The sequence below is a fragment of the Hibiscus syriacus genome, unplaced genomic scaffold, assembly GCF_006381635.1.
Source record: "Hibiscus syriacus cultivar Baekdansim isolate YM2019G1 unplaced genomic scaffold, ASM638163v2 tig00111659_pilon, whole genome shotgun sequence".
Lineage (NCBI taxonomy): Eukaryota > Viridiplantae > Streptophyta > Magnoliopsida > Malvales > Malvaceae > Hibiscus > Hibiscus syriacus.
In genome coordinates, this window is record NW_024063149.1 from 1,744,125 (window position 1) to 1,762,237 (window position 18,113).

The 18,113-nt window shown below is 31.2% G+C and overlaps 1 protein-coding gene across 2 annotated transcripts; it reads right to left on the minus strand.

Moving 5' to 3' along the window:
• Positions 1-296: 296 nt before the first annotated feature.
• LOC120166989 lies at positions 297-17,422 on the minus strand. 2 transcript variants are annotated; one of them, XM_039176135.1, is made up of 6 exons: positions 17,412-17,422; positions 7,670-7,675; positions 4,420-4,422; positions 2,303-2,476; positions 2,034-2,176; positions 297-638 (listed from the first exon to the last, which is right to left on the minus strand). In XM_039176135.1, the coding sequence occupies exons 4-6, from the start codon at positions 2,408-2,410 to the stop codon at positions 458-460; spliced, it is 432 nt and encodes a 143-aa protein (XP_039032066.1). In that variant the 5' UTR covers positions 2,411-2,476; positions 4,420-4,422; positions 7,670-7,675; positions 17,412-17,422; the 3' UTR covers positions 297-457. The 2 variants fall into 2 exon arrangements, 1 of the variants encoding a protein (XP_039032066.1); XR_005519993.1 differs by lacking the exon at positions 297-638 and adding an exon at positions 716-795.
• Positions 17,423-18,113: the final 691 nt, after the last annotated feature.

Below are 18,113 nucleotides of genomic sequence, written 5' to 3' on the forward strand. Positions count from 1 at the left end.
GAAAGTTTATTCCAGGGGCTGTTTTTAGGTCAATTTGGAAAATGAGAAATGAGGTAATTTTTGAAGAAGGAAAACTAGACAGAATTTTACTGTTTTTCACTATCCGTTTAAGGTTAGCCAAATGGTTCTGAGTACAATGAATTGATAAGAAGCTTTATAGCATCAAATATGGCAATCAAGCCTGTGAATGCATCTAACTTAAGTTGTAACTAGGATAACAGTCATGCAATGATGCAATTACCACAAAAGGTAAAATTAACAAAGAGGCCTAGTTTGATGTATGTTCGTGCATATGTAAAGTGCACCAAAGAAAAAGAATAGTGCAATGCACACAAAATAGCTTTGATATATTGGACAAGAATAGGGAAAGGCGAATGATAAGATCTATAGATCTATACTTTTATTGATGTCACTGAGCAGAGCAGTATGATAATATTCAGAATTAGTTATACTTCAATTACAAAAAGCACAACAAAATAAGAAGATAGTACCATGGAGTAATCAATCCAACAACCCCAATTGGTTCCTTAAGCACATAACTCTTAAATATCTCCATAGGAAGAGAGACGGGAGCCTTTTGCTTTGCATCTAACCCTTCAGCAAGGTCTGCATAGCTCAAAACATCCAGCAACATTCTCCTGAATAAAATGAATAAGCAGGTAAGAAATACACCAAATACTGAATCATAATCCTTCATCAGTGTGACAAGCATAACATGTCCCAAACTGCTTCATCAAGTGGTTTCCCACAATCCATTGCTTCAAGCTTATCCAACTCAGTTTTTCTTTCTGTTATCTGGACCACTCAAATAAACTCAACACCTTAAAACAATACAGCCAATTTAAAGATAAGCATTAAAAGAATTTAAGAGAGCACCAAGGAATCATTATAAGGCCACCTATGGATTGGAGGAAATAAGACACAAACAAGAGATATCAGATTGGCAGCTTTCGCTTGTTTCATTTTCATATAACCAGACATGCCTCAACGGCATGGATGGCTTTGTTCAACAAGCTACCTAGAAGTAGACTCAGCATATAACACTTGGAATCAGTGAATTATCAATCTATTAGGCAGAGGAAACCAGTTAGCCATATTTTTTCATGTTTGTATTCTAGGTTACTATGGGAGAAAGTATTGCAAGCGGCTTTTACTATGTAAAATGTTGTTGCAGAGAGTTGCAATGGGCAGTGGGCACAGACAAGATAGGAGGAAAACTGTCATTTCCGTTATTCTATTTTTAGCATGGATAGCTTACATCTATTACCAAAGGAAGTCTTAGTTATTTTCGGTTCTATTGTATTCACAATCAGATTCTGTTCATAGGTATCAAGATATAGCAGGGAACTATGTTAACAGGGAGTCATTTCATGCTTGGGTCTAAATGATTCAAACTTCATTATAGCTGCTATTTTGCAAGTTAAGCATAACTACAGCGTATTCTCACTTCGCGGGTTCAAAATATGGAATTACTGATAATATTGTACACCTGAGTAGGGGTGAGCAAAACTCGACTCGGAAAACCTAATTTTTTGACTCGACTTGACTCAAACAAATTTCAAATAAAGTTTGAATAATAAAATAAGACTCAAATAACTCGAAATTTTTAGTAATTAATAGATTGGTTTTCATGTTCAAGTTAAGTCCCTCAACTATGATATATGTTTATTGCAAATGAAAAAATATGAAGAAATATATACACGTGTAAGGTTATAGAAATCTGTTTAAATTGGAATCAATTAGTAACATACAATAACATTATAAATATTTACAATTAAATTTAAACAGAAACCCGGACAACTCTGACTCAAAAAATTTCGAATAAAATTTGCCTTATAAAATAGGATTGTTAACTTCACTAGGTCAAATTTTTTTTTGACTCCATCAAATATTTGCTCACCCCTACACCTGAGCCTCCATCAAGGGACCATATTCTCAGAAAGTATAAATTGCAAAGTAAAATGATGAAGCCTCAAAAAGAATGAAGATCCCGGACCATCCTACACAAGTAATTAAGTTAATAGCATGTTTACCTAAGCAGCGATGGCACGTAAATACTCGGCACGAACAGAGCCAGAAGCTGAAGCCCAGTCCTTGCCTTTGTTTCCAGAAAGGGCTCTCCGAGCAATGGCAACCGCAAGGTCCACATCTTCAGATGTAGCTGCCGGAATATCACCTGGAAAAACAAAGCTCGAAAATTTCAAACATTTAAAAACCTTTTTCCGCTAAACATCACGAATTTTTAAACCTAAAAAGATCGTTCCAACAAACATAAAAACAAATAGAAGATAAAAGAGTTGACCGATGATCTGTTCAGCGGAAGGGTTGATGACTGGGATTCGCTTCTTGAGAACGGACTCTCTCCACTCGCCTCGATGAATAACCGTCGACTCGGGACTTGGACCGCCATATTAACTCAGTAATTTCCTTGTCTAGTTTCACTCTGGATCTCAAACTTAAAGCAGTGTGGAAGAAGCTTTCTGGTTTATTTTGGAGGTTTAGGCAACTATTATAGAGTATATGCATCTGATCTCAATATCTGATCTTCTATTATTATAATAAATATTTTATATTTTCATAGTTTTATACCTCGATTTTATGAGATAACTTAAGATAATGGTACAGGTCTCCAAACTATTAATCTCATTTTTAAATTAACTCTTAAATTTTAGGGTAAATTATACAAATGGTCTCCGACTATATGATATTAATTTATTGAGTTTTTACTATTAAAAATTACAAAATGATCATCTAAATATAGAGTGTATTTTTGTTGAGTCCCTCAACTATTAAAAGTTACAAAATGGTCACCAAACTATTTATTATGTTCCAAACTCATCCTTTTTCATTCAAAAATTGATGGTATTCTGAGTTGAATGTTAATATGTTGAATGTGATATGATAAAATCTGATCCTAGAATCTTAAATGATTATCATATCTCAATCATCATGTTAATTTCCAGCTTAGACAACAACCATTTTTTAACGAAAAATGATGAGTTTGAAACATAATGAATAATCAGGTGACCATTTTGTAACTTTTAATAGTCGAATGACTTAACAAAACAATATTTTATAATCAAATGATCATTTTGTAACTTTTAATAGTCGAGGGACTTAATAAAACAACATTCTATAGTCGGGAGACCATTAGTGTAATTTACCCTAAATTTATAGTGATTTTATCAACTCCTAAATGATCATTGTTATTCTATTTTAATCATTTTATTATTAGATCATTAATTTTACTAGTTAAAAGAATTATTTTATTTTCGAATATCATAGAAATTGAACACATGAACTTCTAAAATTTTTAAGACCTTTAAAAACAAATTAAGATTTTAATAGTAGAGTCATGCTAATTAACATAATCAACAATTAGTTGGTCTAGTGAGATAAGACATTAGATTCATTAAACAAGGTCAAAGGTTCGAATCATGATGTTTGCGAAGGGAGCAAATTGGGTTGGAAGGGTTGTCCTCGCCTTTACAGTATCTAATTGGATAGTCGACTAATAAACCAGATACTAATGATTATACCCAAAAATGATAAGTTAATGTAATAATCAAAATAGATTGATATTAATAGCTTGAGGATTAATATATATTTTAAAATTTATAAATTAATTTAAAATAAGAGTTGTAGTTTAGAAATGGATAAAACATTTTAAAGTTATGATCAGTTTAAAATATGAATCATAGTTTGGAGATCTCTTGTATAATTAACTTTGATTCCATCCATGGAGAGTTAAATTTGTATAGTATAGTACATCATAGGTTTCTAAGCTATATTATATTCACTTTAGTTATAAAATAATTATTAAGTTTATCAAATTCTTATTAAATGATTATTATAGTATAATAATAATAAAGTTAGATAAATTTACTAATTATTTTGTAACCGTTTAACAATATTTAATGGTAATTATATAACGTTGTTTTAATAACATTTTAACATTTAGGGTAAAGTATAAATGGTCCCTTGATTAAAGAATATTACTTTATTAAGTCTTTCAACTATTAAAAGTTACAAAATAGTCCTCTGACTATATGGAGTTTTTTTGAGTCCCTTGACTATTAAAGTCACAAAATGGTAACCTGCCAATTCATTATGTTCCTAACTCGTCCTTTTCAGTTAAAAAATTAACGACAGTCTGAGATGTACGATAACTGTTGACTAAGATGTGATAAAATATGATCTCATAATCTCAAAAACTATCATATCTCGATCAATAGTTAATTTTTTAACGAAAAATGACGAGTTTGGAACATAATGAATAGTCAAGTGACCATTTTGTAACTTTTAATAGTTGAGGAGCTCAATAAAGCAACTCCCTATAATTAAAGGACTATTTTATAACTTTTAGTAGTCAATGAACTTAATAAAGTAGTATTCTATAGTAAAATGACCATTTGTCACAAGCTAGACTAGAGGGGGGGGCATGACCCCCAAAAATTGAACAATTATAATTTAGACCCTTAAATTTTCAAAAAAAAAAAAATTGGCCTCCCTAAAACTTTTAGAAATTTAGATTAAATTTAATTTTTTTAATTTTTTTAATTAAATACCTCCCATAATTTTAAAAATTCTCATTAAGCCTCTAAAAAATTCACAAATTTTAATTAGACCCTAATTTTTTTAGGGGAAAAAACTAAACCTTCAAAAATTTTAAACATCTAATTTTTTAAAGTTTGAGTTAACTCTCTCAAAACTCTATCACCAAATTCCGCCACTGACTAAGATAATTATTTAATCATAATTTAAAAAACTCTAATATATTTTGCTTATTCCTTTAATATTTTAAATATCTATTTTATCATTCATATTTAATATTTGTAATAATCTCTTTTAATATATCATTTTCTAAATTCTTACCAAAAAAAGTAATGTATGTGACTAAATATATAATATATACTAAGTCGCACCTAATCTAACCACGATTAATTTTTTTATACAATGCGTCAGTCTTTTTGCTTTGGAATTATATGCCTAACACGAAAGAATGTCTACATATGATGATTTTGTGAATATTTAAACATTATGGATTTAAATAATATTTACAATAAAGTTAGAATTGATATAAATATTAATATCCATATCTTAATTTATTTTATTTTGTTTAAAAATTATTATTAGTTAGAAGAGTACCAATTTCGAATCTTGAATAAAGATATCAGTTTCAATTAACTATTAAGATAATAGATATATAAACAATTTTAAAATAATATTAATCATTATACTGAAAATGTTGTCTAAATATTTAACTAAGTATTGACAAAAAAGTTTCATAAATTACTTTTTCAATGGTTTTAATTTCAATACTTTTATAATTTCTTTATTTTATAGTTACTATATATTCTATAATTTTCTTAATTAAGTATTTTAATTTTTTTCTTTTTGATAAACTTATATTTGTTTTGATTGACTCTAGTTCTGTGCATTCACATATAAGTACTAAGTAATGAAAGAAAGAATTATTCTATTGGAGATGATTTCTACTGATGTAGTGATGATTAATCCTCTAGAACAGAGTATGACGGTTAGTTAAGAGTATCGAAATTGCCTGTTGAAGATACAAGAAATTGAGTTTTGGTCAACTTGATAGAGTTTTTTTGTGTGTGAGAATTTGAGTTGTTATAAAGGTAAATCCCTTATCCAAGATCATTTTTGTTGTTTTGGCTAAAAAATTATTGCTATAAGATTTGGCAAATTTTCTTAGCGAAGTTGGTGGATACTTGATTATTCTTTAATTGAGTGAGAAAATATTACGAATGTCAGAGAGTATCTGTATTCGGATGTTTTTTCAGTTAATAATAATATACATAATCAAATAGTATCACACCATTTTATTCTAGCATTATTACATAAAATATCACAATTCAAGAGTCATTTTCAACAAAACAGAAGTAGTAAGCCACTTTTTCTCAATAAACCATAAATCATAACCATTAATTCAACATAGTTATTTACAACAAAACAGAAGGAATAAGCTATAAATACAATAAACCATAAGTCCTTCAATATTAAAATGCCTATAATCTTAACCCATAAACACCAAAAGAGTACTACACAAATCATCCAAGAAATTAACATCTCACTAAGGCACAAAATTTTTATTTCTTAAGTTTATGAGCATGTTCAACAGTTGAAATTAAGTCTTTCTGGATCGAATTTAACTCAAACTTAGTTCTTCAACTTGAAAACAGTCATCACATCGATTCACTTTCTTTTACTCTTCATTTGATTTTCGAAGATCGAAAATTAGGAATTTTACTCTTTCAGACATATCTTCATCATACCAATTTAAAAACTTACAATATGAATTCTTGAAATTAGGACAACTAAAGAACCTTCTCCATGCATTTTTTTCTTTTTCAAATTGTCTACATAGGACATTTCAAACCATATCTACAATACACAATATTACCATCATACTCCCAAGAAAATGAAGAATGGACATTGCTCCGACTGGTTTCAATAGAGGATCTCACCGAATTTGTCATACTAATGAGAAATTTATGGAAAAAAAAATTTAAGGAGATAAAAGACCCACAAAAACTAATGAGATGTTATTTCTCAAACAAACTTACATGAATCTTATGATGCCCAGCAACGATGCAAGACCAAAGGTTTGATTTGTCTTCAAAAATCATTGAATAAAGAAAAAGAATTTGTTCTTCAAAAGCGCGATACCATCGTGAAATGTTTAATTTGTTTGGAAAAGTGAAAGATTTAGGTTTTAAATAAGGGTTTTAGCTACCATGTAAAAAGTAATTTAGTTTTTATCAATCATTTATTTTCTAGTCAGCATTTTAATTCTAGTCATAGCCTAATCATCACTAAAAGGATGGGGGATGGAGGGCTTCACGTTCCATGTCGTCAAAAACTAATGGTTCCGTCAGTAAAAGACAGAAAATGTTGGTCAAATGACCATATTGAGCATTTTTCCTGACTTAGAGGGCTATATTATCTTTTTTTTTAAAAGATCTAGGGCCTCAGGTACCCTTTTGTCTAAAATAAATAAATTCATACTAACATGGAAAAAAAAATAAATATCAATATAAAAAAGAGAGTAAATTCATGAAATAACATTAAGGGTGTTCAAATGATTACACTAAAGCAAAACAAGTTTTTAGCGACGTTTTTCAGTCATATAGCAGCGTTTTTAAGCGTCGCTAAAAACCTTTGTGGCGCAAAAACAAACGCCGCAAAAAGTGCCACTAAAACAAATATCGCAAAAGGTAGTGACGTTTTTCGTTCACAAATGCCGCTAAAGGTTATGATATTTAGCGGCATTTTTTCCAAACGCCACTATTTATCTTTTCTTTTGTGGCGTTTTGTCCCAAAAATGCCGCTATTTTTTATGACATATAGTGGCATTTGTTCCAAAAAATGCTGCTAAATGTTAAGCCATATAGTGGTGTTTGTGAATGTAAAACGCCGCTATTGACTATGTATGTAGTGGCATTTTCTGTATAAACATTGCAAAAGATCTAGAACTTTAGTAGCGTTTTTCAAAAACCCCGGTATTGACTATGTATTCAGTGGCGTTTTTTATACAAACGGCACGAGTTAAAACTATTTTTTCAAATATTGTTTTCTACTCTTTTGTTACCCAAATTTAAAATTTTAACATATAACATTATCTAATAAACTTGACATCCATAACAAGAAACTTGAAATCCATAATAATAAATCAAAGTTACATTAACATAAAATAATGTAGTTCAACAATGTTAACTAGAATAAACAATAATAACACCTAAGATGGTGGACTCTGGGTTGATTTTGTCGTATCATCTGCATCATAGCTTGAAGTTGATTTTGAAAGTCATCACATTTTGAAGTACAATCAGAACATAAAAATTGATCCAATCTTTTTGCTTTTTCAATGATCATATCCATGCATGAAGGATGAAACCTACAAACATAATTATGTTTGGTCAGGAATATATGATAATCCAATTTCATGTACAATCGGGAATATATATACACACACAGTACAATGGAATCAGTGGCAAAGAACTGAGAAAATTTTAAACATTCTAACATAACTTGAAAACATGTCTCTTCAGATCAAATATGTTTTAATTTCTAGCGAAAATAATCGGCAAATACCTCATGCAAAGTCCCTTGAAGTCAACATTGAATCATTGATAATCAGACTGATTAAACCAAAATCTACTTATCAAACAGCCAATAGTAGTTCCAACCCATATATGCCTAAAAGTAACTAGAAGTACAACTCGATGTTGAGTTATACTGGTCAAAACTAATTTAAAATTAAAGTTGAGCAATATAAGTTTCAAGAGTTGAATAGATAACACCCCTAAAGGCACACCAAACTGCAGTGATTTACGTTAAATTCTACACTCCACTACTGGCTGACATTACCAGAAGCTAAATCCTCAATTGCAACCACTATTTTTCCACAAAATGTCAAATCAACTAAAACCTTATTTGATTCATTAGATATGAACTTTCATCAAATTGTAAATCATAAAATCGTTACCATTTCCATGGTGAATTAGGTGATATGAAGACCAAAGGAAGATATTACACATTAATAGTAGAATGTTAATATGGAAATGAACCATGTCCGAATAAGACAGAGCAGTTAAAGTAATATCAGGCGGCATTATTAAGTAACTTCAGAATGCTAAGATATTATTTTGACAAGCATTATTAAGTAAATGAGTAGTGACTTTACCAGTCCTTGCATCCCTCGTTTTGCATACAAGACCACTACATTCATTATATGTTAGTGACACAATCAAAAGTGAATATTGATAAGTCTATTTGTTTCAGTAAAGTGTTAAAAGATTCCAACCAGTAAATTGATAATCCTGACGGAACAGAAAACAAAAAGTAACCAATCATAAGCGGAAGAAACTTGAGAACAAGAAGTGTGTTCTTTTAGGTTAGATTCGTCTGTCCAAAAAAACTGAGAGGTTTAAACTTCTAACCAAATTAATATGTCAAATAGGAAAGAAATGGAAGTAATGAAGCCAGTTCTTCTTACCTGGGGAGGCTTTATCAGCTCCATTGAAACATATTGACTGACAACAAGAAGTACGAGTAAAACAAGGTATGCAGCAGTGTCATGCAACCCAATCGTGGATGGCTATCCTACATGATCATTGCTCCTCATATGTTAGAGAACAAAATTAGATGTATGAACCAAAGGAAGAACGTGGTTTCTACGCCTGGTCACAAAAGTTACATCTTAAAACTTTAATTTTCTACTCTTAATCTAATCTCAGCTGTAAAATGTTAAGCCTAGCTTCACACAAATTTAGTAGCTATTATAAATTTATAGTCACATTTTTTGGCAAAATTACCAAAATAATCCATTTGGGATTATTTAATTCCCAAAATAATGTTCTTCCCAGATTATTTCCCCATCTAGGGTGAAATCTACAATACCTAGCCAAAGACTTCAAGCTTATATGGTGTATTCAGGCCAACCAGGAAGACTCCAGAAGTGCACAACATCTTCAGACAGGGGACAGACGCGTGGATTGCACAAAGTCTTCAAGCCATGCAGAAGGCCCCGGGACTACGCGACTTCTTCAGGTTAACGGTTCAGCATGTAGAAGGTCCCGAGACAACGCAACGTCTTCAGCCTGCAACATGGGGAAGTGGGAAGGCTGACTGCTGTTGCGGTGCTGCACCCGAATCATGTTGCCATTATTGGGCACTAATAATGGTGTCATTATTGTGCACCAATAATGCGTGTAAGGGCGACAATTTTTTATAAATAGGGGGAGTTGGGTATTGAGGGAGTAGGGGTGAGCTGAGAAAAGAAGAGAAGAAAGTTTCTATTGCCGAGAAAGATTAGGAAAAATAAAAAGGAGAGAAGAAAGTTCGAACAAAAGAAGAAAAAATCGAATTTTCTGGTAAGTTTAATGTACATTTTATTTTTTTTATTTTAAATATAAATTAATTAGATTATTTAGTTTGATTTTACATATTAAATTGTATTTGTGTGGTTTGGTAAGTTTAATTTAAATTTTCGTGTAATATTTTGGGTAATTTTTATGTTATTTTAAATAATAATTATTAGACTATTTATTTTGATTTTAGATATTAAGTTGTATTTGAGTAGTTTGGTAAGTTTAGTTTAATTTTTTTTATTGAGTAATATAAATTATTAGACTAATTATTTTATTTTACAGATTAAATCGTATTTGATTGGTTGGTAAGTTTAGTTTAAAATTTATTGTTTAGGGTTTAGGGTTTTTATTGTAAATATAAATTAATTAGATTTATTTTGATTTTACAGATTAAACTGTATTCGAGTGGTTTGGTAAGTTTAATTTAAATTTTCTTGTATTTGAATAGTTTCGTAAGTTAGTTTAAATTATATTTTAATATAAATTAATTAGACTATTTATTTTGATTTAACATATTTTTTTAAATTTTCTTTAATTATGATTAATATTATAAATTGAAATATTTAATTTTTTTATAGATTTGTTGAAGCATGGTAAACAAAATGTTCTTTTGAGACTAGATGATCAACACATTTCTAATCATTTGGGAGCACTGGTATTATGATAATAATATATTTTATTTGAGAACGATAAATTAATTCTAATTACATTGATTAATAAATTACAGGATGATGAACAACGAATCCTTCATAGTCGATTGAACATTTGTGATAAGTCAGATGGACTTATTGTTCAAAATTTGCAAATGGCGGCCTTTTATGAAGTAACATTTGTAAGAGAATTTAAGTTGGTCCCCGATTTGATCAGTGCATTAATTAAATGGTAGATACAAAAAACTCATACATTCATCTTCCATGTGGTGAATTTACGATCACTTTGGAGGATGTGGCTTTACAACTCGGGGTCCCTACAAATGGAATGGCAGTGGTGGGAAAAAATGACCAGGACTTGTTTGAATATGTGGGGCTTACCTTGGGAAGGTGCCAGAAAAAACATTTATAAAAGGGTCACGTTTGAGGTTATCATGGTTGGTGAATGAGTTTAAGCCCAGACGTTATAGTACGAGCTAGACATTACATATGCAACTTGAGCATATATTACGATTGATCGGGGGAGTCTTGATGCCAGATAAATCCGACAATCTTGTTCATATACAATATCTTCCGTTTTTGGCTAACTTTTTGAATACCTGTCAGTATAGTTGGGGATCGACAATATTGGCATTCTTGTATCGCGAGATGTGCAAGGCGTCATTACTTGTAAATAATATGTGAACAATGAAAATCGGTGGATGTTTGATGTTATTACAATCGTGAGCCTGACACAAACTTTCATGGTAACACCGATTAGCCGAACTGTAGTTGAATTTCCTCTTGTCGGAAGGTAATATTTTGAGTTAAAATATTTGATCTTAAATTAATTAACGATTTTTATAGGAAAAAAATTAGCAAATTTTATTTTGATTGATATACAGATGAAGGCATAAAATAGAAGGAACGGGGTTGGTGCACAATAATGTGAAATAGTTTAGATTTAAGATGGATATTAAATGCAAAGAGTTTCTTATATTGTTTATTTGTTTAGTTTAATTATAGTATTATTTAATTAATTAATAATTACATAATTTCTTTTATAGTTTATATGGAGAACGTGCAATGGTGGAGAAATTATAATGTATGTACTGCAATGTCTGAGAGGATTGTGTGTGTTGTTACACCATTGATCTATTTCGCTTTTGTTGAGTTCCAATTTTCCAATAGAGTGTTGAGGCAGTTCGGCTTCCAATAGAGTGTTGATGGGTGGGGTAGGCACTGTGAGGATTGGGCTATGAGATTTGCCAACTATATCAATCTTTGGAACAACATGGATTCATACTTGGAAATTTTCAGTCCCATTTAAGCGGATGACTTTGACTTCCAGAATTTCGATTACCTGAATTATTATTGGGAACATGGAAAAGACAACGAACATAGAAATGAGACAATTTATATAGTATAAGAAAAAATTTGGTAAAGCCGAGAAACCAAGAAGGAGTGGGAGTTCATCTCACCATGGAGCAGAACAAATGGAAATGAATAATATCCCATCAGAATCTTTTGGCGGTACATGATCATTTCATCAAGTGTTTGGTGATTTTGGTGTTACGGCCTACACTCCTCAGCTTATTCCTCATCAATCACCCATGTTCTCTCCCATGTTTGGAGAACATATGAATTATTAAATGTCATCTATGATGTCAAATATGAGTATTTTTCCTCAGGTGGAAGAGCAGAGTGGTGGTGGGCATGTATTTACAACACCGGATGATATGCCTTCAGTGAATGAGCAGGTTGATTATGATTAACAAACTCCTGAACAACTGCAACGACCACAACGAAATCGACGTGCGCCTCAGCATTATTATTCAACAATACCCTAACACCAACATGAGTTGTAAACGCTTTATATGTTTGAATTAATAAATTTTAAGTTGAAACTAAGATTAATATCCATCACATTCATTCAAATATTGATATTAATCACATTAATTCAACTATTGATATTAATCACATTCATTAAAATATAGCGTCAACAAATATTCATCATATTAATTTAAAACAATAGATAAAACAAAACATTCATTGAAATACAAATAGATAAGAAAATCAGTTATTCGTTCAAATAGAAATAATTACTAGTGAGGCATGTACCGTGGAAGGTTTGGACAATTTATTTTTGAGTGACTTCACCTCTAGATAATCCACATCTCTTCGGTTGACATTTCTCTCTATATGGATATCCATACTGGTATGAATACGAGTAGAATCAGGTCGACCAGTTAGACTTCTATGAAGCAGTGGATTTGGCAACCAATCATCATGATGTTGTTTTAACCAATATGATTCATTTGGGATTGGTCTGAACTCATGGTTGTATATATATTTAATATCCTCTGTAGATGAAAGAACTAATCAATATAAGTGTATGAATTTTATTCCAGTATGCATACATGCAGCGACTTCATGAGCACAGAGATATCTCCACGCTTGAAAGCGACCATAATCACACCATCTTTGTCATAAATTAACTGTAAATGTTTCTCGCTCTGCTTCTTTGTTGTGACATATTCATGCGATGACAATAAAAGTATGTCCAATTCATCGATGTCATGGAAAACATTGAGGTTGTCAATCATTTTTTTGCTTCCATTGCTTCCACTACTGTCAGAGCTCAGATTTTACCTCTATTTATCAGACACTCAATCTTTTTCCCTTTATTAGACCAAACTTTAGCCAACTTAAAGTATGTCTTTCACCACACTCGCTATTAGGAGATGATGTGTACCTTTTAGTACTAAATTAATAGTCTCAGCAAGGTTTGTTTTCATGTGTCCGTATCGCTGACCACCATCATCTACGTACGACCACTTTTCCGCTCAATTTTCAACGCCCACTTCCAAACACGCTCATCTTTAACCTTCAAATCCTCCAATCTCTTATCAAAATTTGGTTGACATTTATATCCTGTTTCATAATATATATTGTGTTAACGTCAATTTATAAACAAACACATAAATGGGTACACGTGTTGAAAATAAACTAACTCATGTTGACTATCTCCCTACGAATGCGACTGTTATGAAACTTCTCAATACAATTCTAACCAATATGGCAGATACAATATACGAGATATGTGTACGGAGGTGTCCAACGACTTCTTGGTCGTTCAATTGCTGCCAAAAGGCATGTTCCTTGATAGAAATATCAAGGAAACTCCATCTTCTCGAACGACATACTTATGTAGATTAGTCAGAAAGAAATCCCAAGCCTCTTCGTCTCTCCTTCAACAATAGCGAATGCAGTCGTGAAGATATTTCGTTGACCATTCGCAACTGCTATCAATAGTATATGTTTATATTGACCTTATAACCACATACCATCTACTTGGACCATACATTTGCAAAATGGAAAACCTTATATGCATGACTTGAATGCCAAAAGTGTCTATGGAATATTCTCTTCCCTTGAACAAGTTGACCTTTTGGGTTGTATGAAGGCATGGTCTGAGACTTCACGATGGTTCCAGGTATGAATTGTTTCAAAGCTTGTAACAAATTAGGTAGCTCATTGTATGATGTATCCCAATCGCCATATATCAACCTCTTTGCCTTCTCCTTCGCAAGCCAATGGGTTTGTATTTTACATTGTATCTGAACTGGTCTCGAATAGATGCAACTAACACTGAGCAAGGGATTCTTGGATTTTGTTCAACAAACACCTTCACATTGACATATTACATCAGAGTCCAACAGTTGGTGATTGTTTGATAGAGTTTTGCAAACATTTGTTCAACTAACACTAGAGTATTGTACCTTGTGATGACCCAAGCATCTTGTCTCATTTTTGGACAATCTAATTAGCCACCTACACTTGCACATATTTAACACACTTCACGTACAAAGTTTTCTAGTTGGACTCTACAACCTTGCAATCTATATGGCCTTTTATACAATACTCTTTAATCGCCAGTGTAGCTTATTTTTTCCTCTGTATTGGTTCCCAACTGATAATTCACCAGAGTTTTCGGATGATTCAGTCATGTAGCTTAAAGTTAAATATGACATCTCTGGAAAATCAGGTGCCCTCATTGCATCATAATCTATCTCGTGTATGTGAGAGGTAAGTTGATACGATGTCAGATATTCATCAATATTGATATCAAATTCATCACCATCGAAAATATCGTCATCCTTAGCCAAAACGGTTCCTCTGTTTTTCATCTTCATTGGAATCATCAAGTATTTCTCCCCAACGGTTTTCAGCGTCAACATCAATGTTGAATGCAGATGATGTATTCTTCTTGCCCCATAATCTGCAGCCAAATGTTCCACCGACTTCATTTTCACTTTCCAACAAAACCACGAAGTTGTTTATAGACCTATATGTCGAGTTATCAAATTGACTTTCGAAAACCATATGAGATGAAGTTCCAACCATACTTCTTGATGACCCAGGCACATCAGATATATTACACACCTCAAAAATAACTCAATAATTGAAATATTTGTTGAGTCATGTAATTCAATCATAGTAGTAATCATCATCTTATTCAAGTGGTATTGCAGCATACCTGATTGGATTGAGACATACCATAAACATGTACCTCAAACCATTAATTGTAACTCGGATTTTCCTTTCTATCCTCTCCTTCATTCTACAAAAGTGATGTCTCTTTTAAACATCATATTTATAGGTCATTCTAACTGAAAAATAATTCCAAATTCATTTTACATAATTTATCCATTGTAATGGACAATCATGAAATTTGTTGCTCATTTTCTCTACATATAAAATATTGATATTCAGAATAAATTAAAATAAATTATAGTAATGACAATAAATTACATTTATGATTAAATGAAAATAAATAATTAAAATATTATTAATTTAATTATAATAAATATTATTAAAGTTTCAAAAATGTAAAATATTAACAATATTTTTTTAAAAATGTAAATATATTAACAATATTTTTAACATTTTTACTAGAAATACTAAATCAAATGTTGATCTAATTATTTTAACATTTTTACTACAAATAAATCAATCTTATTCAAATTATACTAATGATTAGTAAGGTAAAAATGTACAATCATACCAATGATGAAAAATTATATTTATGATTAAAATTAAATTAAATTAATTACTACACTATTATTTAACCTTGCAAAAAATGTAAATATTAAATATTTTTTTTATAAAAATAATGATTAAATATTATGATTACATTAATAATGATTAAATTTATTACTTCGAATTTTTTTATAAACTACTTATGATTACTTTGAATTTATTACTCCCTAATTCTCAACCAAAATACCCCATTTTATAACATCCCGGAATATTCATTATACTTTCCGTTCAACCACCAACCACCAACCTACCCGAATTATTAATGGATAATTAATGGTGCCATTATTTTTTGTCATTATAATAAATATTATTTTTCGTCATTATAATATATTTTTAACATTTCTACTACAAATACTAAATCAAATATATTAATCTAATTATCTTAACATTTACTACATATACTAAATCATAATGTTAAAATTATATAATGATATTTACATAACAATAAATTGTAAATTGATATTTACTAAGTTAATATGTAACTAACAGTAAATCGTAAAACACTTTAAATAAAAAATTTTTGCACTTACTTGAGAGTTTCTTCCGACAAGTGTTGTTTAAAAAAACCTTTTCGAATTTCTTACTTACTTTTTTTTACCTGCAACAACATATTAAAATTAATATTTTAATATTAAACAATACGAGACAAAATAGAGATATTTATTGAATACGAATAAAATTTTATTCGAATAATACTTACAGATTAAAGATTGGAAGAAAATTTCACTCAAAATTTTCTCTAATATTCTTCTCAGATGCTCACTCTTTCATTTCTTCTCTAGATTTTGCCTCTTCTCCCATTCCTCACCACTACTTTACTCCCCAATACTCAACCAAACACCCAATTTTATAACATCCTGGGAATTATTATAATTTCCCGTTCAACCACCAACATACTGGGTATTAATGAATAATTAATAGTGTCATTATTACTTACCGATTTCCCGGTCGGAGGCACCTACCACCCTAGACTGAAGATGCCAGGTAAGCTTGGAGTCTTCTTATTTGCCTGAAGACGTCGTGCACTCCTGGTGTCTTCCTGGTTGACTTGAAGACGCCAGGTAAGCTTGGAGTCTTTGGCTCGGTACTGTAAATTTCACCCTAATGGGGAATATAGGGAAGAACATTATTTTGGGAATTAAATAATCCCAAATGGATTATTTCGGTAATTTTGCCCACTTTTTTTTCATTCATGGAAACCCAAGGTAAATATGCTACAAATTCTTAGGGGTAATTATAAAGGCAAAATCAAGGGATTCCAAAAAGATTAAAATAATTAATAAATAACAACAATCAGTCTCTCTAACACAACTGCAACATTAAAAAAGATAAAAATAAAATAAAGTTATCACATACAAGTATAAGATACAAACAAATAAGCAAAGAATTCCAAAACGTTGAAAATAACAAAGAGAATTGTTAACCTTATAAGTTTGGGAGTAAGTTTATTACCACAAATGGAATAAGCCAAGAAATTCCAGATCCACTTTGTCGAGCAGCAATTGTAGTTGGTCCCACCCAAAGAAGGGATCCAAAAGAAACCTTCTTTCAACAATCCCTTTGAGTAAAAAATTTTCAGCAATCAGTAATGAAAGTTATTCAAATGTGAAAGATCTCCAACATCACTAAGAAATCGGAATGTTACGTCAACATTTGAAAGAGCTTGATACAGGCCTATTCAGACTGGAATAGTGGCTAAAGTAGGGAAGCAACCTGCAAAGACAGTTTTTAGATACTGATGAGCATTTTCCTATGAACCATTGCATCGTAAATTAATTATCACTCTTTTTTATAAATAATTAACAATGTTAACATTTAAGTTAAAGTCAATTGCCATACAACCATCTCTATCACCAGTTTTATTAGCTACGATACCAACAAAGGGAAAAAATAAAGCTTTCAAAAGAAACTAAATTTAATTAATATGAAAAAAAAAGAATTTCAAGTGATTAATCAAAAGGATACCTGCCAAAGGATTAACGCCAGCCTGCCTATACAAGCGAGAAGTTTCGAGTGGTATTCTCTCCTAAATAGAACCAAATGAGGGGGGAAATGAACCTTTCCAATCAATCAAAAAGGGAAGTATACTGATTTCAATAGTGATTAATCTAAAGATTCCCTTCTTTAGACTCGAAGCTGGCATCATCAGAATTTACGGTGGATTCAATAGTGTAGAACACATATACCAGAAGACAGGAGAAGAGAGCCACCAAAAGGAGGGCGAGAGAGGCAAAATGGGAATGTTCCGAGTCGTTAGGCGAAATGAGAGGAGGAAGAGAGAGGTGAAGAGAAAGTTAGATCGGTGAAGAAACAACAGATGGGTTTTGGGTAAACGGCGGGAATGATAAAATAGGTGAAGGGGAAAAATGAAAAAGGTTTAAAGGAGCGGGACTTAGAAACTATAAACTTGCGACATTTGTAAATACAAACGCCACTAATGTACTGATAAATTGTGGTGTTTATTCAATAACGCCGCTAAAGATCT